The sequence below is a fragment of the Neopsephotus bourkii genome, unplaced genomic scaffold (genome assembly GCF_033783945.1).
Source record: "Neopsephotus bourkii isolate Nb327-2 ecotype Australia unplaced genomic scaffold, CSIRO-AGI_Nbou_v1 NB_908, whole genome shotgun sequence".
Taxonomy (NCBI): Eukaryota; Metazoa; Chordata; class Aves; order Psittaciformes; family Psittacidae; genus Neopsephotus; species Neopsephotus bourkii.
In genome coordinates, this window is record NW_026901402.1 from 2,016,275 (window position 1) to 2,038,973 (window position 22,699).

At 36.6% G+C, this 22,699-nt stretch overlaps 1 protein-coding gene across 1 annotated transcript in view; it reads left to right on the plus strand.

Moving 5' to 3' along the window:
- SNTG2 (syntrophin gamma 2) overlaps positions 1-22,699 on the plus strand; it is a 208,919-nt gene that overhangs the window by 103,802 nt on the left and 82,418 nt on the right. The window contains exons 9-10 of the mRNA XM_061357528.1: positions 5,365-5,456; positions 20,944-21,071. Coding sequence (XP_061213512.1) covers positions 5,365-5,456; positions 20,944-21,071 — 220 coding nt within the window. The remainder of the gene's footprint in view (positions 1-5,364; positions 5,457-20,943; positions 21,072-22,699) is intronic.

Consider the following 22,699-nt stretch of genomic DNA (forward strand, 5'->3'; position numbering starts at 1 on the left):
AAGGCCAAGCTCCCACGCAGCCACTCTCTCACTCCCTCCCCTCAAACAGAAAATGGGGAGAAGATACAGTGAAAAAGCTCGAGTCAAGACAGAAACAGGGAGACCACTTATTAATTACTGTCAGAAATAGTTCACACAGGTCCAGAAATATTGATGCCCTCTTTGTACATCATGGCTGCATTGCCTTTCCCACCAGGAGGCATTGCAGCCATTCTTGTCTGGGTGGCTGAGATTATGGCATTGCTTCCATAAAGTGCTACTTCTGGTAAGAGAAAGCAGTGATTAGCAGGGAGACTAGATCCCCTCTCCATGTGACCAGAGGTGTGTGCAAAACTTCTGTAGATTAATAACTTCCATGAACACTTGAACCAGGAACTTTCACCTTAGAAGACCCATAACTCTCATTCAAAGGGCCTCGTTCATGGCCTGTGGCCAACTAGCACCATTTGGAGTCTGCCCCTGATTACCGTTGTTCAAATAGGGATAATGGAATAGGGAAGACAGTGACATTTTAGACAAGCTATCACAGAGTATCAAAAAACACAGCAGAGAAGCAATGCTTCTTAAAGATACGTCTTGGATGCAAATTGCTATTTTTTGGTGGGTTATTAGGCTTGCCTCCTTTATGCAGAGCATGAGGAAATCTTTGGCAAGCATTATACTACCCTGCCCAGTCCCATGCATGATCCCACACCTTCAGTCCTATACTGCATGCTCAAGAAAATGACTTGCTAACTATGATCAGACAAGTGAAGAATTTAAATGACCCTTGTGAACTGAACCTGGAATTCGGCACAGAACTCAGAGGCTCCTCTCTAGGATGTTCTGTGCAGCCATCCAATGCAGGCTAAAACCAAGCTCAATGAGTCAGATACCTATGGTGACTTGACATAAAAACTCATTTGGTGTTGAGGAAATGAACAAATAAGGTGTAGAATGGAAAATAGGTCTGGTTTTGGGCTGTACACTGAGAATAGTTGTGGGACAAACCACCCTATTTCAGGAAGAGCTTTTCACAAGCTCATGCACAAACAGGAATTCTGGTCATGAAGCATCAGTGACACATATAACAAGCTAAGCAGCAATTCTACTCTGCAATAAAGTACTTCCCAAGTCACGCTGCAGGTAAGATTTATGTGCATACATGCATAATTCTGAAGTCTATTGGCTTTTAATGGCAGCCCAGAAGACTCAGGCATATAGTCCTCTACCTTCAAGCATTCAGTCATACCAGCGGCTATACTGGCAGTTTTAGTACTGTGGTGTGTTTACTTCAAATACAAACAAACCGTCTCTTCCTATTAACCCATATTATTACTGTTTCTGTAAGTACATTGACAGGGGTAGCATTTGTCTCCCCTGCTTCCTCGTCATACCTCTCCCTTCCTTACACTATCCCATGCCATGGCTAGCAAAAGAAGAGGATGTCACAACAGGAAAATACCTGTCTACAGGTCTCACCAATTTTTCTGGTTATTTTGCTTTCATTATTGTGAGCAACAAAACATGATTTGGCATGAATACTGATGAACTGGATCTTAGGAATGAGACAAAGACTACTTGTTTCTATTTGGAAGAGGCCTTAACTCAGGGTGGTATGCCAGCATTGATTGTTGTCTCTTTCACAGCTGCCTGGAAATCTTGGCCCTTACTAGACTATTATGAGACTGTCCATAACAGTAAATTAAATTATGCCAGGAAATATCCTTTTCCACAGGAATTTGATCAGCAATTTTATAAAATATTGCAGAATTCTTGGCATAATTTTGCATAGAGCAAATACTTCCTCAAAGAACTCTCAGGCCTAGATGGGAACGCAGCATGGGGCCATTAACTGTCTGATTCATTGGGTTGTCTGGCTCCATGGCTAGGATAATTCCTTATCCCATGGCCTGTGGTTTACTCTAAGGTCACTGTCAGCTAGAGAGAGGATAGATTTGTGATTCTGGAAACCAAAGGAAGAAATCCTGGGTTTTTGTGGAGCTGGGTCGGGCAGTTAGTAGCTATAAGGGTTATTGTATTAGTCTATGTTACAGAATAGATACAGCATCAGCTCTTGGTTATTGTCATTAAGAATTCTCTGGAGCTAAGTCTATTACCCATCCTAGAGCTGAGAATGGCTTGTAGGACCCTTTTAGATAAGACTCACTACTCCTAGGAAGACTCTTCAGGACATTTGTGGTAAAACAGACTCTTCAGAGTTTTTCTTTTTTTGATAGTTATACCAAATTATAAGAATATTCTGAAGTTGTAAAGCCTGCAGTATAATTAAAAATCACCAGGAGTGTTTCCTTTGGTTTTTAATTTTGTGGCTGTTCTGGAATGAGCTTTGTGTCTATTGGAGGTGTTTATGACATAATTATTAAGTTAGATAAATGAGTTTTTATTTACATACAGGAGGTCTCCAATATCATTCAACAATGTTGATCATAAGACAAATTGATGTAAAGGATAAAGTCTTGCTGGCTACTTGCTGGACATTGACCTGCTGACCTGCATTTTGGGAGTTTTATTTGTTATTTAGAGATTCAGTGTAATTCATTGACTGAAATAAACAACCACATGTTGATGGGACTCTTAGTTGACCAGACACCTTTGTAGGCCTTAAGGCTTTTAAAGTTAAAAATAAAATCCAGGCTTTATTAAAATAAGTAATAAAATGCCTAACTTTTAAAATTGTAAAATTTCAGTCATTTTGTTAATATAAAAAGATTTTAAAACAGCTCCTACCTGTACCACTGCAAATGAGTTCTTGCTTTAGGTGTGGTGTCAGCTAGCTTGGTGATTTGCTCTGCAAAATCCCCTGTGATCCTTACAGATTTTCTTTCCCTCACCTCAGAGTTCTCTCTGTCTTCTTCCTGCTGTCCCCAGGACTGTATCAGTCTCTTTTGCAAACTGCAGTCACCTATATCCTTGCTATCTCTCTCTCTCTGTGAGGCCTTCTCACCTTACAGGGTAAGGTGGTGTCATTTTTATTATGAGCAGGTAACGATCAGGCAAAGATCACCTCCTTTCCCACAGGATCCTTCCTGACACAGCCTTCTCACAATCAAAAAAAAAAAAAAAAAAAAGAGAATATGCAAATTAAAGAGATGAAGCCTGTCAGAGTGTAGGTTTGCGTTTCTCATAGGCTGGCTGTCTGACTGTGGTTTGTGGGGGATAAGAGGGCAGCTAGGCAATAACAGTTGCTGGAAATCTCACAATATACCAAACACCTGTCATCAATACCCATCAGGATACTGTACTGTGGTCATGGAGTGTAGCAATCTATTCTCAAGTATTGTTCCAGAGTTTGGACCGGTACCCAACACATGATTTGGAGTCTCAGCTGCTTGGGAAGAGCTACAGTAGCGGACAGTACAAGATTTACTTTGTGTTAGTATATTTTGCATCATGTATGTTTTGTTGTAAGAACAGGGAGGAAAGACTACCTGATTGCTCTAGGGCTGCCATGCAGGGGGTCAGACCAAGCTCCTAGAAGAAATGAGAGCGTTGCACCTTCCTTGGGATCTTCTATAATGCTGAACAAGACCACAGAGGAGTAGTCCATGAGTGAGTGAGGCAGAATAGGCAGCGAGCAGACTAAAAGATCTGTGAAATTATTTGCAATCAGGTGGTGGAGGTGACAAAGTTTGAGAAAGGCTTGTGGTTTCTCATGACTCAGAAAACCAAAGAAAGCTGCTGAACTAAAAGGAAATCTGCAGTGATGGTGTGGGAGGAGGGAAATTTGTTGCTTAACCTTTTATTCTTAGCTTTCTTTCTTTTTCTATTCTTATTCTCAGTTTTCCATGTAACAGATGTCAATTTTCCCTACTGAAAAAAAAAAAAAAATTCTAATGTAGCATTTTTTATTATAGTAAAACCTAGATTTAGAGATTTGAAAATATCTAAATTAATGTCTTTTGATATGCTCAAATTGTTGAAGAAGTGAGATAGCTCCGCTTTAGGAATTTGATTGATTCTTGGATCTCCTATAGTTACCCACTGACAGAGATAGTGGGATTCCTCAAAAAGCAGACTCTTCAGTGGAGAATTTAATGCCAACGTTTTTATTTTAGTACTTTTATTACAAAAAAATACATGTTATTTTCTGTTCTAGCAAGTCACTGTGGTCATCTATGGGTATAAACATAGATTTTTGTGGTCTACTGTACTTATACGGTAGCTACAAAATGTTGTAGCTAGCTACTGAAGTCAGTGCTTGGGTAAGAACCACACAAGCAAAGCATAATTCTTCCTTCTGCTGCCATCATCAAGCGTTGTACTGAAAGGACTCCAAATGAAAGCATGAAGAAATTTCAGAATTCAGGATGTATTTCTGAGATCTCAGCACTGAATTGGCAGAGATTTGTTATGGAGAAAATGAGCTTTTGTTGAATTTTGCTAAATCTTCTAGATATGTGGAATAGATACAAAAATATGTGACTTTGACTTTCATTATGTTAGACTTGACAGGCCTATTAATGTAAAATGATTTACAGGCAATTTCAGGTGATTTCTTCAGATGGAAAAATGAGTTTTCAGTGATGATGAATATAATGCTGTGAAATTGATTTTATGTGCTTTATTGATAAGACCAAGTGCTGTCTGACAGTAATTGTGTATTATTGGTGCTGTATGTTAACATTTTACATTTAAGCAGAAATTACACAATGATGTGACTTTGTGCTGTTTCCATTATTGTATGTTACAAAAGTATTAAGCTTTCTTGGAGTCACCTAAAGTACTAAAGCAGGATCATGATGCATAACTACTAAAGGAAGATATATATCGATATATATGCGTAATCTGAAGATTTTAACATAGAATCAACATTTCAAGATGACTGCATTTAATTTCAGTTTGAGAACGTGCATCATTCATGAAAATAATTAGCATTTTAAGAAAAAGATATATCCATTAATAAAGTTTATTTATGTGTACAGTTAGTACTTGCCCGGGAAAGTCTTATTAGCTTTATTTATAAATACAGTCCACAATTATACTCTAAGATGAGACTTTCAAGACTCAGTAGGATTTATTTTTAATTAAATTAAAAGAATTTGTGTAACTGAATTTACTCGGTTTTGAATATCTCATTCTCAGTGAAAAAAGGCTAAATCCTGCAAACAGCTAAGCATAAAAGTAGTTCCCGTGAGCACAGACTCTATAAAATGACATCTAGCTAACTTTTTTCTTTCTAGACATAAAGTATAGCATATGAAAACCTTATTGATTGTCATTTTAAAATGGAAGTAGTATTTCTGGCTTGGTTTGATGATCTATATTTAAATTTTTTCATGTGTTTTACAGCTGGAATAGATACCAACTTACATATGCATACATTTTTAGTATAAGCAATTTTTTTTATTACCTGATTTCTAGGTTCCCCTGGACCATCCAGTGATCACAGCAGTGGAGCTTCATCACCTCTCTTTGACAGTGGCTTACATTTAAATGGAAACTCAACTAACACTGTAAGCAGATGATTAATAAATACATGGTGTAAGCTATGTGAGTGTTCTTCCCATTCTGAGCTTCAGAATGCTAGTGTAGGGCTGTAAGGATACCCTAATATTATTGGGCTTGTTGTTTACTTATTTGTTTGCTTGATTTTGAAGTGCACATACTGTAAAATTCTGTACTTACAAAACAGTCAACATGAGGCCCTGGTCTGGTAAATTTCTTAATCTGAGGCAACTGGGAAGTTTGTAGGAATGAGCATAGTAAGATTTAATCACTGTTTAGACATGAATTCCTGTGAGCTTTTGTCATATTTTGTTGAACTGTGGTATAGTACTATTGAATTTAGTCCAGCTAGAGTTTCTGAAATGTACAAGGAATTCAGAAAATAGTGTAAAGGTGAATTACTGAGGCAAACTTTGTGATGGGTAAAAGGGTGAGAAAATGAGAAAGAAATCAAATGGGAAAGCAGACATAGGGGGAAAAAAAGGGCCTGATTTTTTAATACAGAGGATATTCAGTTCTTTTTTTCTGCAGTAACCAGCTGTGATTAAATTAATTGCGGTATCGGGGGGGGGGGGGGTGAGGGAGGGGAGATATTACTCTGGGAAAAATACTAGTCACCAAAGCCAAAGAAGATAGGTTGCCTTAGTAAGCAAAATTTTCTTTTAAAAATGAAGACTGAAGATGTAGGTAATAGCTGTACAAGGACGTGGAACTTCATGTTCAAAACTTCTTCAGCTCCTAACAAACTGGAGCTGTAGTTTTTCAGTTGGGTATTAAATTTTACAGTGGGAATGCCCAGTGAATGGAGTGAAAGTTTCTCCTCTCCTGATTTTCCTTCTTTCCTACTCAGCAAGATACATCGGGTCTGCTTATTGCTCCACTTCTCCCCAGCTTTGCACTCTTTTGAGCACTGTATTTCTAAACTTAAGGCTTCTTTTCATCTGATTATACATATATATGAGATAATATAAATTTATACATACTATAAATGAATAAATAGAAATAAACTTTTCTGTGCTGATACCTATACCTTAGTGCTAGGGGTCCAAACAGCATAGATACAGAAGGTTTCATGTTTATTTGGTTTTAGTTATGCAGATAATTATTACTTTTAATTACCTTGTACTGCAGCCTTACTAAAAAACCCAAATCTGTCCTCAGAATCCAGCATTCTGCAAGACCTGTCTACTAGGTACTCTGCAGACGAAGTCCTTTCTGCAAATACCTTGTGTTATAAGAACAGGGCTATGGTCAGATGATTGGCTGTGACTGCATCATCATCTTCTAGTAAACCAATGACTATTAAGTGCTAGAATGATTGTGCCATAAGAACTTTTAATAATCATTATGACTGTATTGTGGGAATTGCGCACTTTGAATTCTACACATTATAAAAACATAAATAAGTGCCTGGAGTTTTGTAGACTGGTAACAGAGTAATTTAGAGTTAGTTACCAAGGTAGCACACAAAAGAATGTGCATAAGGTTGAAATATAAGTGGAAAAACAGCAAGCAAAAAAGGAGAATACTAAGGTACTAGCTTGCTTTTGTACAGCACTTATTTTTTCTGAAGCTTGACATAAAGTCACATGAGCTACATATGCACCAGACACTGTGAAGCAGAACAATCTACCTTATATTTAGCCTAATAAAAAAGTCATGATCTCTATTCGTAGGAAAAAGGATGAAAAATTGATGGATTCTTATTGTGAAATACAAAAGCAAGGTTCTAAGTATTCTGAGTAGGAATGACTGGCTTTTGAGATGATCTGCTGGAGATGCATAGTGAAATTTTATCAGAGTAAACTATGAGTGTAACTAACTGAGCTCTGGGCAGAGCTTTCATAGTGATTATAAATGTATTTCAACTTCTAGCTAGTGAGTGGTTCTACTTTTTTTAATTAGGTATTTTCAATTTTTATGGTGAAGGAAGAGCAGAACTGACATTTCCTATAATTGTATTGCCCAGTAGGGATAAGGATATTTAAATCCTTAAATATCCATTTAAATGTCACCTTGTTAGGAAAGATCTGACTCACCTTGAGTATTGTGTCTTGTAAGTTTGTGTAGCATTTGTATGTATCTTCCTAGCCAGAGTCAGATTCAGAAATACTGACTGGAAATACTGCTCAGGAAAGCATCAAATGTAAAGGAACAAATAGGAATGAGATGCAAAGAATTACTGATACACCAGTTTTACTAAGCTATCATTCAGCATGTCTGTTCTGAAAAACGGTAGTATAGAGACACTTCAGGTAGCTTGTATCATATAGACAGTAGTTCAGTCATCTTAACAGCAAGCTGCTTCTGCCGAGTATGATTATACCATTTTCGGTTCTGGTGCTAGCTTGCCTCTGTTAGATGTACCTTTACCACCTTGGCCATGAAACATCTGTTATATGTGATGCAGTAACATCTTCAGGATATATGTACATCCTCACTATAATATCAGAGCAGTCTGCATTATAGGACTTTTAACAGGATTCTCTGGAACACAGAGAAATGAGCTAAAGTGCTCTCTTCACACCTAATTATTTTGTGCTTGGACACTGTGACAAATGCTGTAGAGATTAGTAGTGGCAGATACATTCATCTGTATTTTATAAGTGGTTTCTTAAACACAAAGTGAAATTTCAGAAGGGAACATTGAAACATTCAAAGGGGGTGGTCTTTACGCTGATTGCAGGTTGTTTACCCAATGGATTCCAACTACAAAACAACAAAGAAAATACTGTAGAGAGATTCTCCTAGATGTCCATATAACCTAAATGTCCATGCCAGCTCCCTGGAGTAATTAGGGGATATAAAAAAAAGAGAAATAGAACAAATTCATGTTTAAGACATCGAGTTATGTGATAGTTACAGTGCAAAGTAAGAATGAAGTATGTTTTCATTTCTTTGAAAATCCAACTTTCCTGAGTTGTCTAAAAGGGATGTTCTAATTATGAAGTGAGACCATTGTAAATCATTATTTTATGTGTGTTCATGTAATTTAAGAACTCTAATTTAATTTTGATAGTACACATTTAGTTTAGTTGGTTAAATGAAACTAAACAGGCACTTAAAATTTTCTAAGTAGGCTTAAAGTATTTTTCCTTGGGGGCTTTCTTGCATCTGTTAAATTAAAAAGTTTTGCTTTAAAAAAGACATTGCCTACTTTATCACCAAGTTCATATTTTTAAGAAGAAAAAATACAGATATTCAACTCTTGGTGGAACCAGTAGGATGCTAAATCCTTAATGTCTATTATATTCCTGGTTCCGGAGTGAGAAAATGGTGTGACTCAGTCTCCAAGCATGTAAAGTCAAAAAGGGAAGAGGACCCAAGAAAGGGGGTGGACTCTCTCTGGCAGAGAGTAAATGCTATTCTGATGGATACTTTAGTGGAGTGTGTGACCAGATCATTGCATTGAGATTGAACTGATGCCCTACATCTGAAAGAGTTTCAATAGTTTTATTTTTTGAATATTCCTGTAGTGTCTTCCAGTTCAGTGTAAACATACCGTTGATCATTCTTAAGCTTTATTTTATTCCTCATTTTTATTATCCTGTAGCTCATTTTAAAGAAGAAAAGTTTCAGGATTTCAGATCAATACCTTTTCTATTAGAATGGTTTAGCATGTGATACTGATAGACTCTGCCAACTCTTGATCTGAAAATCTGTTTTTCTCACTGAATATGAAAGCAATGTAACTTTAAATTGATTTCCAATTCACAGTGTATCATTTGGTAATGTACATGCATAAAATATAGTTACTGTAATAATACAATAAATAGCTCACTTAGAGGTACAGCACTGGTTACTCTCGTGAAAGTAATCATCACCATCTCTTCCATTTATTCACTGAAGAGAAACTTAAAATAGATGAACACAGCTAGATACACTTAAATATTTTGGACTGCTGCGGTGCTGAAGACATTTATGAAATGAGATAAACACACTGGAAATAATTGTGCTTCTTTTTCTCAATTAATAAAATACGAAGTGACTGTTCCCTTTCCACCTATAGGGGAAAATATTCCAAACTTTCTGTTTCTGATTACACCTTTCAGAAAGCATAGCAGTAGAAGCTGGAAAATGCCTATCAAATAACACCTTCTTACTCCACAACTGTAGAATTGCTAAGGAAATGCATTTGATATTGAGTATTGAAATTGTTTGATTTAGATTTAGCTATTCAAAAGTGCTGTGTTTTTCTAATTCTGATTAGAGTTGATTGGGACTTTCACTATGAGATTAATGAAGTGAATAAAAGGTATCTTTAAAAGTCTTATCTTTTAGTTGTATTGATTCCCACTGTCACTGCTAATCCTTTCAGCAGACTTATTTCTTCTAGTATTTAACATATGATTGATCATGTTGGTCATTTCTTCTGCACAGAAATTAATATGGCTTTACTATTTCCTTAACTTAAAGCCTTAACAAAAGCTGGTGAAAGTTAATGTGGCATTAAGAATACAAAGAAAGTCTTACTAGCTGCTAAATAAATGAACACAGAACAATATTTGCTGGTTTATGACACCTAATACTAGTTTTAAAAGTATTCACTTAGAATGCTGAAAATTAATCTGATAGTCACACACCTTCAAAGAAGGCAGCTTCAATCCAAATCTGTTTCCACTAGAAAAGAAGTGAAAGACCAAGAAAGATCAGATAAAATGAACTTTATTATTTATCCTTCAGAAAAAGGTGCAGCAGGATCAGAATAGAAGTATGCTCAGTAGAAAACAGTAACTCGCATTTGTTAGGTATTTGGTTTTATTTTTTATTTATACATAATTTTGCCATACATTGCCATTTCATAAGAATGCATTGTTTCTTATAGTTCTTACGAATTTGGTCACTGTAATTTGCAGCAGCAGCAAAACCAAAATTACTTAGGAGATAAACCCCAATTTATTACTCTTTTAATGACTCCTGGTAGAAATCGGGTAATATTTTCTTTATCCTTACACATTTGCATAAGTTGCACTAAGTGCATTGAGTATCTTTCATTTGCAGAGGTAGGCAAACAAATTATTTAGTTATTAATGATGCTTTCCTGTTTGGCCTATGATATTCAAATGTGCAGAATAAGAGCTGTGGAGAAATTTAGTTAATTAATTTGCATTTGATTCTTAGACAAACTCGTCTATGTTCTTTTATCTGTTTTCCTGCCTATGACTATAAAGGTGCAAAATGGACAACCTCAGGTCAGAGCTAGATTATAAAGGTAGAATTTGAAACTCCATTCTATGAGTAAGCAAAACTATGACCATTTCTCACCTGTTGCAAACGTGGTGAACAAAAAGAGTTGACTTCTTTCACATATTTTATCAGGGACTATTAGAAGTCTTTGGTTAGAGAGAAATAAATATGGTACCATTCATGAGACTGATGACTAAATGAGGAAGGTGAAGTGTTAGAAGAAACGAATACAAGCTTTTTCCATTTTATTTATTTTCCCTTTTTTTTTTATTTTTAAACCAGCAAGATCTATCTACTGTTGCCAAGGTATTTTCAATTACTGTTACCAATGCTAGGCTCTGGTAATGATCAGCATGGAAACAGAGAGGCATATAGTGATGGTGTATTTCTGGATTTCATTTTAGCATAGATGAATTCCAGCAGTTCAGGTACATGCTAGAAATGACTTACAGTGAAAACTGATAGTAAAATTTAGGCAACAAGTTCTCCCACAGAGTTTCATCCAGTGTCATTCCTGCAACAAATTGACACTTACTGAGTTTCTAGTTAAGGATACAAACAGCAGTTAAGCCTCAGATTTATCCTTAGGGGTGTGCAGACTTTGTGAGTTCAAAGAATTTTCCACCCTGAGCTAATTTTTCTAAGCAAGGACAACATGCCCATTTGGGGATATGAAAGGCTACCAAAAGCTGTCTGTAACACTTGAAGTTTGAGTGCACTTGCATTAATAGTGTAATACCATAACAACCTCAATGTTTTGTTTTCTTATGCTGTTTTCCTTACATACCTTTAATGTTGGGGTTTGATTTCTGACTGTTGTTATAGTTTGACAAGAGTCATAATTACTTTCTGCTTTTTATGCTGAGATTTAATATAAACTACTTTAGCCCCTATCCCCTTTCCCCCAAAGGAGGAATATATCTGGAACGATGTTCCAGGCAAGGTTGTTGAGGTTACTCAGGAACCAATTACAGACTAGCCTGAGGGAAACAAATTAAAGGAAAAGGTGCAAGATTCTGTCAAACAATCCATTTGTATTCTCTAAAAATATCTTAGTCAGGCTTGTACCTCATTGGTTCATAAAAAAAAAAAAAAATATATATAGTAGGACAGCAGCACAGCTGCAGTGAAATATTCATTAATATTTCCATTATAAATCACTTCTAGGGAAACTTACATAATTTAAAGGTTTTTAATTTGTTCCTCATTGGTGGAATAGCAATCCCATTGATTTAAATGCATAGCTATTGCAGTGAATAGGGCAGTTTAAGTTCCTAACGTACTTCTATAGAGAGTGTCCATGTAAACACCAAATATAGGCGCTCAGTGTCTGCAAAACTATCCATTAATTAAAAAAGCATTAAATGTCTTCAAGAGCAGTCATTAAATTTCAGAAGCATGCATCTGATGCAGCATTAGAATTTTAAATGTTTCTTTTTCTGTGATAGAAAGGGAGTAGTATGCTTGTTTCACTGTTATTTGACATTCCTCCCATTTAATTAAGCAATGTCTGTCAATTAGAATAATGTAGAATAGAGCTGTATAATTATAATTTGCTGCTTTCACTGAATTTTAAAGGCATCATATTCCTTGTCCAAATTGTTACTTCATCTGGAAGAGCTTGTTTCCTGTATAGAAGCCTTTATCTATTAAATGATTTGGTGATGCATACTTTACCAGGTAATTACTGTCTTCTTAAAGCTGTCACAGAATTGTGCACCTGCATTGAAGAATTCCATTAAAAATAAGTAAACACAGACTCTCTCCTGAATTGATGCTGCATCAAAGGAATGCACAGGTATCTTGATAATCGTCATTAAATCCCTCTGAATTCAGAGACAAGCTGAGTGCTCTAATTGACTTCTCTTTACAGTACGTATCACAATAACGGGTTTCTTTAGCTGGGCATCACAAGATTTTCTCTCATGTCTCTACTACCAGCTGAACACTTGCCAATAGTGTCTTTCAAGGATTAAAGTAAGCTAATGTAAGAGTTTTTTAGTGTGAAATGGAGTGGTCTTGTTCTCTTCTCCAACTAGTTTACAGCCTCTGTTTCCTCTCTGCCCCTGGAGTAAGTATTAGAAAATGCTCAGCTATACATTGATCTGATCGGTTCACTTATATATTTGTATAAGTAACCCTGCTTCTATACATAAATATATATATGTATATATAATATATACATGTATTTTAGTCACAGACTGGAAACTATAGAGAGAGCTCATCCAATTCACAGTGAGTTGATGACTGCTGGTGTTGTTGCAGGAAATTATAAGACTCTAATTCTCTTCCCCCAGAATAAGTGCAAGACAAATCTACCTTCTTTGAAAATCAGACTTGCCATGGTTTAAACCTAGCCAGTAACTCAGAACCATTCAGCCGCTTGCTCACTCCCCCCTTCCTCCCCCAGTTCCTGGAGTGATGGGGAGGAGAATCGAAAGAATGCAACTTCCATGGGTTGAGATGAGAACAGTCCAGTAACTAAGGTATAACACAAATCACTGCTGCTACCACCAGTAATAATAATGATAAGGGGAACAACAAGGGGAGAGAATATAAAAGAGGAAAAGGACAAGAATAAACACAAGTTATGCACAGTACAATTGGTCACCACCCACTAACTGATACTCAGCCTGACCCAAGCGGCTATCTGGGCCTTCTGGTAACTCCCCCCTGTACATATACTGAGCATGATGTGCTGTGGTATGGAATACCCCTTTGGCTGGTTTGGGTCAAGTGTCCTGTCTCTTCTTCCTCCTGGCTTCCCATGCCACTCCTCACTGGCAGAGCATGAGACTGAAAAGTCCTTGATCAGAGTAAACATTGCTTAGCAACAACTAAAAACACTGATGTGTTATCAGCATTGGTCTCAGACTAAAGTTGAAAACACAGCACTGCTACTAAGAAGAAAACACACCAGCTACTAAAAAGGAGAAAAATAACTGTTACAGCAGAACCCAGGGCAAGATTATATTGAGGGTTTTCTGTTGAGTATGCTGTAATGATGATGCTGTAATACTTTTAGTAATGGACTTCTGACAAGATACACTCTAGTTTATACCACAGAGATGCAAGAAAGACGGTATTTACTAATCTAAAAGTTTTCACCAAAATCCATTAAATGTTTTCAGTTATAGATTAAGGAAATGAAGCTATGCCAAGCCATGTTTTAGCATTTTAGATTTCAGGGACCATCTGGATGATGCTCTTAGTCATATGATTCAGTTTTAGGTAGTACTGCAAGGAGCGCACAGTTAGACTCAATACTTATGTATTCTTTCAAACTTAAAATATTCTATGATTCTATGTTTCCAACTTCAGAGTTGTTTTTACTAGGAAAATTTTTAAGTATATAAATATCAAACGTATTAGTGTTGCAAGCATTTTTGCATACATATTTTGTGGAGGAATGTTTTATTTTATTCTTAGAAATTGTCAGCAAAGCTAACTCAAGTGGATATAGCAAAAATACCTCAAGAGATAGATAACAGCTTTATCATAATCATCTCCTTTTGAAGCAGTATCAATAAAGACAGTAATCTAGAATTAGTCATACCTCTTACAACATATACACATGCTTGGTAGGGATACAGTTTACAGAACAGGCTTAAGACTTTAATGATACACTCTGAAATAATAAATCCTCTAAAGCAAAGAAGGGATAATAAATGATCAGTAAAAGGTTATATTTTTTCCTTGTCAGTATCACAGGATTCTTATTTCATAGAATCAGAATCATACATTGGAAAACACCCTTAAGATCATCAATTCCAACTCAGTGTTAACCTAACACTATAAAATTCACCACTAAACCAAACAAACAGGAGGTGAAGCAAAAATGCCATGGGGTTTGTGCAAATTAACAAGAAACTCCTGGTCAAACTTCAATACAAAAAGGAAGCCTGCTCTAGGGTGGAAGCAAAGAAAGATAGTCTGGGAGGAACACAGAGAAACTGAGCAGCCAAGGATCAGTTTAGTAAAGCTAAAGGCCTGATAGAATTAAATCTGGCTAAGGACATTAAGGGCAACATGAAAAGCTTCTTTAGGCACGCTGGTGAAAAAAAAAAGAAGACCAGGGAAAATGCAGGAAATGGGAAACCTGGACACCGAGGATATAGAGAAGGCTAAGGTACTCAACAACTTTTTTGCCTTGGTCTTCACCAGCAAGTGCTTCAGCCCCATGGCCCAAGTGACAGAAGGCAAAGGCAAGGACTGGGAGTATTAAGAACTGCTCACTGTAGGAGAACATCAGGTTCCTTCAGGTTCTAAGGAACCTGAAGGTGTACAAGTGCATGGGACCTGATGAGATTCATCCACAGGTCCTGAGGGTAAATTTAGGTTAGATATAAGGAAAACATTCTTCACAGTGAGGCTGGTGAGGCAATGGAACAGGTTGCCCAGGGAAGCTGTGGCTGACTCATCCCTGGAAGTGTTCAAGGCCAGGTTGGACAGGGCTTTGAGCAACCTGGTTTAGTGAAAGGTGTCCCTGCCCATTGCAGGGGGCTTGGACCTAGATAATAAAATCATAGAACACTTAGGGTTGGAAGGGACCTTAAGATATCTAGTTCCAACACCCCTGCCATGGGCAGGGACACCACACACTAAACCATGTCACCCAAGACAGGTAGGGTTGGAAAGGACCTTAAGATCATCTAGTTCCCACCCCCAATGATGATCTTTAAGGTCCCTTCCAACCTAAACTGTTCTGTGATTCTATGTTTGTAATGTTTGCTAGCCTTTTACATCCTTTTAGATTGTTTCATCATTCAATATTCACCAAAATAATTAATTAAATTTATTATTTCACATAAATTAAAATATATTTATTGGAAATTAAGTTTGGAAGTGTGTATATGACCTGTTTTTTGAAACCCTCCAAGTTTAGAAAATAACTGCAAAAATTAAGGAGTTTCGATAGAAGATCAAACCCTTATAGCACACAAGTCTTTTGTGAAATAATTTGCACAGGCTACATGTATAGGTGAAAGCTCAGATATTTATAAGAATTTTTCCTGTCCTCTATTTTCCAATGCTGATGACAGCAGCAAGGCATCATGGTAAAGAAAAAGTAGTGTGTTTCCAGGGAAGAAAGCATTAATGCTAATCAGCTCAGTCTCCTAAGAATAAACTGTGCCGATTATTGTTGCCTCTTCACTTTAACTGTGTTATGAGAATGCTTGCAAATGATATACTGCTGCTCCAGGTATAGTCCTTCATCTGCATCCACTATGAAGATTATGCAAAACTTGCCTTTCTGCAAAGCAGAAAAGTATATTTAAAAGCAAGCTTAATCATACTAAGCAACATCACTCTCCATATTTATGACTCCAAAACTGAATCAACCCAGTTTCAACCTGCCTGAACCCCATGTTTAAGAAAAGAGTAATGTGTCAGCCTAAAATATCCCTTTGGAAGCTTTCAAGGTGTGGCCTAGCAGAAATTGCAAATTACTAGGAGGATTCAGACACCCTTCTTTCTGAGGACATGATATTATTCTTGCTGAAATCTAGAATCAATGGCAGGTACAAAACAAACAAAAAAAAGTAAGGTGAAATAAGTTCCCAAGCTCTCCAAATTGTACAAAAATTTGCAAAAATTGACAATCCCAGCTACCTGGGCTCTTTCACCTTCCTTCTTATGTTCTTAGGGAAAACTTTATAGAGATGTGTCTCATTATGTCTCACTTAGTGGAGGACTTTCTGGTCTCATTCTACTTCTGTGAAGGCTTCTTGGTTGCCCCATAATGAGTAGTTTTAAGAAGCAACAAAGCACTTGCCTACATTGTCCTTCATATGTCAACAATTGCTAATGGGATAGAGAATCAGACCCTGCTCTAGATCAACAGTAAACAGCTGTCCCAGGTGGGTAGTGATTACGTGTCATTACAACCTGATTCTTGTTCAGTGTTGTGTCAAAAATGAGATTTTTGTGTTCAATCCATTTCTTAATGGACAGGTGTTACAAATAAATTGGCATTAATCAGCAACACTGTTGGCGGTCTCAGCAGAATGCCAAAGGTGTGAAATGAACCAGAGGATAAAAGCTGTGATTGCAGAGATGATCTCTAAACAGTCAATTTGTTTAGTGCTTTGCAGAAACACTGTTGAGAGTTTTCAACATGAGCAGCAGCAGCAGCTGCTTAGTAGACAGAAGATTTGAAGGTCAGCCAACTCAGTACACTGGGTCAGACCAAAGGGCCATCTAGCCAAATACCTTGTTCCCAGCTGATGCCCTCCAGAGAATACAAAACCAGAGGAAATATGTACAATTATTTATACGGTTTATTTCCTGCACCTCCAATTACTTCTGCCATAGGGCCTTCCTGAGCCAGTTTGTTATATACAGGAAAAACAATTTTTGTTTTTATCCTACTGTTTTTACTTCTAATCGATACCCCTTCTGCTTATATGACAAGGGCACGTGAACCACTGTTCCCTAATCCCTTTCTTTGTTATTTGTTATATACCTTTGTCACAATTCCTTCAGATGCTTCTTTTCCAGATTAATGAATCTTTATTTACTTAATTACTTGTGTGAAAACTATTGCATTCCTTTCAACATCTGCTTTTCCCACAACAGCAGGATCTTGTTTTTGAGTGTTAATCATCTGTTCATATCCTATTACAGTATGGGGGAAGTTAATATTGTCTTTCTTTGTGTGCATTACTATACATTTATCTGCTGTATTTTTAGCAGTCATTTTATCTCTCAGTTATTCAGTATCATGAGGTGCTTCTGCAGATATTTTCAGTTTATTTTACTTTTTATTGTTTTTTATTACTTATTGTGTCTAATAAACTTGCTCAGTCTGGTGTTCACTATCTTGTCCAGATGGCTTTTGACACTGTCTCTGATAATATTCTCATAGGTAAGCGCAGGAAATTTCAGTTAGATGAGTGGACAGTGGGGTGGATTTAGAACTGGCTGAACAGCCAAGGTCAGAGGGTTGTGATCAGTGGCACAGTCTAGTAGGACACCTGTGACTAGAGTTGTTCCCCCGAGGTCACTACAGAATCCTGTCTTGTTAAATTCTCAGTGACCTGAAGGGACAGAGTGTACCCTCAGCAAGTCTGATGATGATACAAAATTCGGAGGAGTGGCAGATAAACCAGAAGGCTGTGCTGCCATTCAGTGAGGCATGGATAGTCTTAGAGAGCTGGATGGAGAGGAACCTAATGAAGTTCAACAAAGCTGAGTGTAGTGTCCTTCACTGAGGGAGGAATAACCCCATTCACCAGTACAGGTTAGGGGTTGAAATGCTGAAAAGCAGCTCAGCAGAGGGGGACCTCGGGGTCCTGGTGGACAACAAATTGCCTATGAGCCAGCAATGCACCCTGGTGACCAAGAATGCTGATGCTATCCTGGGGTGCATTAGGAAGAGTATGATCAGCAGTTTGAGAGAAGTGGTTGTCCCCCTCTACTCTGCCCTGGTGAGGCTGCATCTGGGATACTGTGTCGAGTTCTCGGTTCCCCAGTTCAAGAATGACAAGGAACTGCTGGATAGGGTCCAGTGGAGGGTTATGAAGATGATTAGGGGACTGGAGCATTTCTCTTCTGCGGAAAGGCTGAGATCTAAGCCTGTTTAGCCTGGAGAAAAGATGACTGAGAGGGGATCTTATCATCATAACTTACATTGAGATATATTTTGTTTTGCACTGGTACCTTACTAAAGCATTTCATTGGAGTGTAAGGGACCAAATGGAAACATGAAATTGCCATGAGTGACTTACTCATAAATTTTTTACTGTCAAGTCCTCTTAAATCACCTAGATTATTACAGAATATTGTTCAACAGCTTGCTAAAAGAAGTACAGCTAATAGTTCAAAAGAAAAAGATTTTTAAATGTTTCAATTTTCTAAATGTTTTCTATACCTTACGAATTGAAAGAATAGAACAAGAGTTAAAGAAATTAACAGGTAAACAAAGGTGTTGCAGAAATTTGTATAATCTTTGGTTTTAAATTCAGTGATCATATTCAAGCATTTATGTTTGACTGTAATAAGCTACCTTCTGCTTTATTCTTAGACATTTCAGTTTCTAGACAGGCATATTAGATTATGGTGATCATTTTAAACTTCAGATTGCATGTCGTTCTGTCAATTATTTTAATTTGTACAGCATTCTAAAATATGGATTGGATTTTTCAGTATGATATTATTATTAAATTTATACTAAGCTTTGGAGCTTAGTATAAGGTTTTTATGTCAACTTGGCCTTTTGTGGCTAACTGTATGTAATAGAATTAGTCTATGGACTTGATGATGAAACATTCATACCGCAACACCACCAGAAGATCTCGGTGAAATGAAAGCTGGATTGTTCTAGGGACTGCAAATACTTTAATTTAAATTCCTTTCTCCAAATAGATTGCAGTCGAAAAGATTCTGTAGTGTTACCAACACTGCCAATTTCATTACAAATTTTTCATTTAGCTGGAAAGTCCTTCAATCACCAATTCTCAGTCATCCTGTTAGAATCTGAAACTCAGTATTGTGATTTATTTAAAGAAGTAAATAGAAAGCTCAGCCCTTGCAGACTGTAAGGAGCTTTAGGTGGAGGGGGAGGGGGAAATGAACCCTAAATCCTTACGAAGAAGAAAAAGAAATAGAACCATTTCCAGAATGTTCTTTATTTTAAGTAAGTTAAATGGCTTTTTAAACACCTGGGCATAACAGAGGTCATTCTGTGGTTTATTTACTTTTGTAAGTACTACTCAGTGCATATTTACAGCTTCTATAAAATAAACAACTTTCAACTCCCTTCTCTAACAGAAAGTGCTCTGTACAATATGGGACAAATAATTTTGATTCAGAGACAGCACAAATGCCAAACTTGGACCTAAATATCCATGTTCGTGAATCCTTCTCGGCAGCCTCTCTGTAAATAGCATTACTAGCTTTATAAAAGTGAAATGCTCAACTGTCATGTTAGTGAGGAGATATAAATCATAGAATAGTTAGGGTTGGAAAGGACCTTAAGATCATCAAGTTCCAACCCCCCTGCCATGGGCAGGGACACCTCAGTCTAAACGATATCACCCAAGGCCTTGTCATAGAAGGCCAGCAAATGCCAATACTTTTCAATTTATTATTTTTGTGCTTTCTATAAGAAACTCCCAGTTTATTCTGTTGTTTAATAAGCATTTTTTTTAAGCTCATAATCATGCTCATCTCAGGTGGTACACTGAGCAGTGGTTTCCAGCATTTTCTAATTTTTGCCTGTGAAAACAAATAGTTACAATCTTTTTTGACAAATTTGGCATAGTTCTTTATTTCCAGTCATGGATACAGTGATGGAAACCTCTGGATATTATTTCACAAGGAACAAACTACATGATCTGCAAGTGTATATCAATTAAGATACCTATCTCTCTGCAGTTTCCTGAATGTTTTAGTGCAACTTTATGGCAACTTTAAATATTTCATAAATATTTCCTTTTATAATGTTTCATTCTTTGTGCTTTTATGCACTATTTAGTTGCAATACAAAAGAATGTTACATATATGAGCAGGCTGAACAGTTCGTAGATAAGCTCTGGTTTAGGCTATTCATCAATAGCTACATATCCAGGCTAATTCCCCTAACTTAATTTACATTTGCAGACATCTGCTTTAAAGTTTTCTTTTCTATGCCATAGTTACATGAAATGAGTAGATGATTGTAAAATTTTATATTTTCACTATTCTGAGATTTGGACAGCCTTTACTGCTTAGACAGTATCTACAATCTTTCCTTTCTAATAGAAGCATTTGAAGGAAAACTTCAAAGATAGATGATATTTCAAAATTTGTCAGTCTGTATATGGATAGCGATAACACAGAAATCTACTATTAAATAACATTATGGGTAAAAGTCACAATGCACAAATAAGAAACCAATATTCTGTAATGCAGTCTTTACATTAGGATATTATTTGTGTCTTTTTCTCTGATGATGTAGAAGAGTTGCAAAGACCAAATTAATTTAAACCAAAAATGTATTTTATATTACATTTAGACAAAATTAAGGATGCTTATGACTAAAAACTATTTCCTTTTTATTGTCAGTTATAAATATTAAAATAATGTATCTATTTAATATTAAGGCAATAATGAAATTAAGTCACAAGTATAATATCAATATAGGTAGCATTCCTTTCTGCATGATTGCTTCCTTTTAATTCTCTACTAAATCCTGAGATTCTTGAATAATTTTATTGCCATGATTACTCACTTCGGAGACAAGCAGAGCCAGAGATGCATATTAGTGGTTTTTTCACTATGTCATCTGATAAATTGTACTTACTGATTCTCATTTGTTTTGCACAGGCTCCATCATCACCTTCTTCACCCATAGCTAATGAACCAAAATATGAGAAGCGCTGGCTAGACACCTTATCGGTTCCTCTGTCAATGGCTCGAATCTCGAGGTACAAAGCTGGAACAGATAAATTAAGGTTTGTAATCCAAAAAGGGAAACACTGGGTTAGCTAACTGTATCTAATATTTTGCTGGAGAGTGCAAGAATTCTTTGTGTGGAGATAGGAAAGTCATCTTATTAAAAAGCATACAGTCCATCTTCTCTTGAGATTAATGGTATGCATGGCAGCTACCAAAGATACAGTAAAAGAGGACAATATATTTAGCTCTACAAGTATATTTCTACAATCTGTTGTATTTTGGGAATTCAGCTAGCATCAGGAGCTAGTACAGATTAAGCTTCGTGTTAATTGAATTAATTTTTAAGGTACTACATTTCATTCCATAGCTTTTAATAGAATACTTCTATTCCCAATTTCTAATATTGTCAATTAATTCTTCTTTTTCTTTACAAATTATAATTTGTACACAATCATCATGACTATGCTGCATATCACTGTCATATAGAAACCCATATTGACAAGTTTTCGGCAAACTGCATGGTACAAAATGTTGTATTTTTAACTGTAGAATCTTTTTGCTTCTCAGAGACCTATGTAATGATTCATAAAGTAGCCTTGGAATAGGATGGCAGAGGTGATTTTCCTGAACTTCACAAAACATGAAAGCAAAAGTGACGTTTAATAAAGCTTCAATAAATAATGTGCTTGAGAAAGGTTTAACACATCACAGCATGCATCAGCTTTTTTCTGCAAAATATTCTGTATGGTAGGACTACTTCAAATCTACCAGTAGTTGTGGTCCAAGTAGTCCACAATTCTCCATATATATGAGGATCCAAGTTTATTCTGTTAATATTGTCCATTTTCTTTATGGGTTGCTCTATGTTTATTTGCTTCTAATTCTTTTTGATGAGAGAATTGGAAGCTCTATTTAGGCATCACCTATATAGGTACCAGGAGGCAGCAGGAATTCATGTGTATACCTTTCTTGACCTATGTCAGATTTGTTACCTACTTCCTGAAAATGACCTGAAAAAAAAATTTGTAGTAGGACAGTTACACTGCTCTAACTTGGAGTAATTAGTCTCCCAAATAATTTGGCAGCTCCTCTCCTAAACTTTGTGTTAAAGCATCACAGGTGAATAATAATAAATTGTCCAGAAAAGTTTTAGCCTCTTCTACAGTCTGAACTCTTAAAATTCCATTTTATTTAGTCTCTCATCACTTTCTCCACCACTTTCTTCCTTCCTACTTCAACTGACTAATTCATGTGCTCTGACCCTTCACAGTCTACCACAGGCCTCCAATCATCCAAGGTTCAGAGTTTCTTGTGGAATTAAGATAACAAATCTCTGCATGCATATTTAGACATCAACTCATCATCAACTTATCACAGCTCTTAAATATAAAGGATCCTAGGAGGAAGATAGAAATTTAAATCTCTGAGTTCAGTTATCACCTTGATAGTTCGAAGCAGTTTCATTCCTATTCTATGCACTGTACACATTAGATGGAGCAATCCCAAGGAATTCCCATTTCCAAAACTAGCATGTGATTTTTGAGAAATCTTGGAAGTAAAACAGCTGGTATCGCACTGTGTCTGGCTGAGATGGATTTAGTTTTCTTCATAGCATATGGTGCTGTATTTTGGGTTCTGACTGAACAATGGTAATATCACACCAGTATTTTGGTTGCTGCTGAGC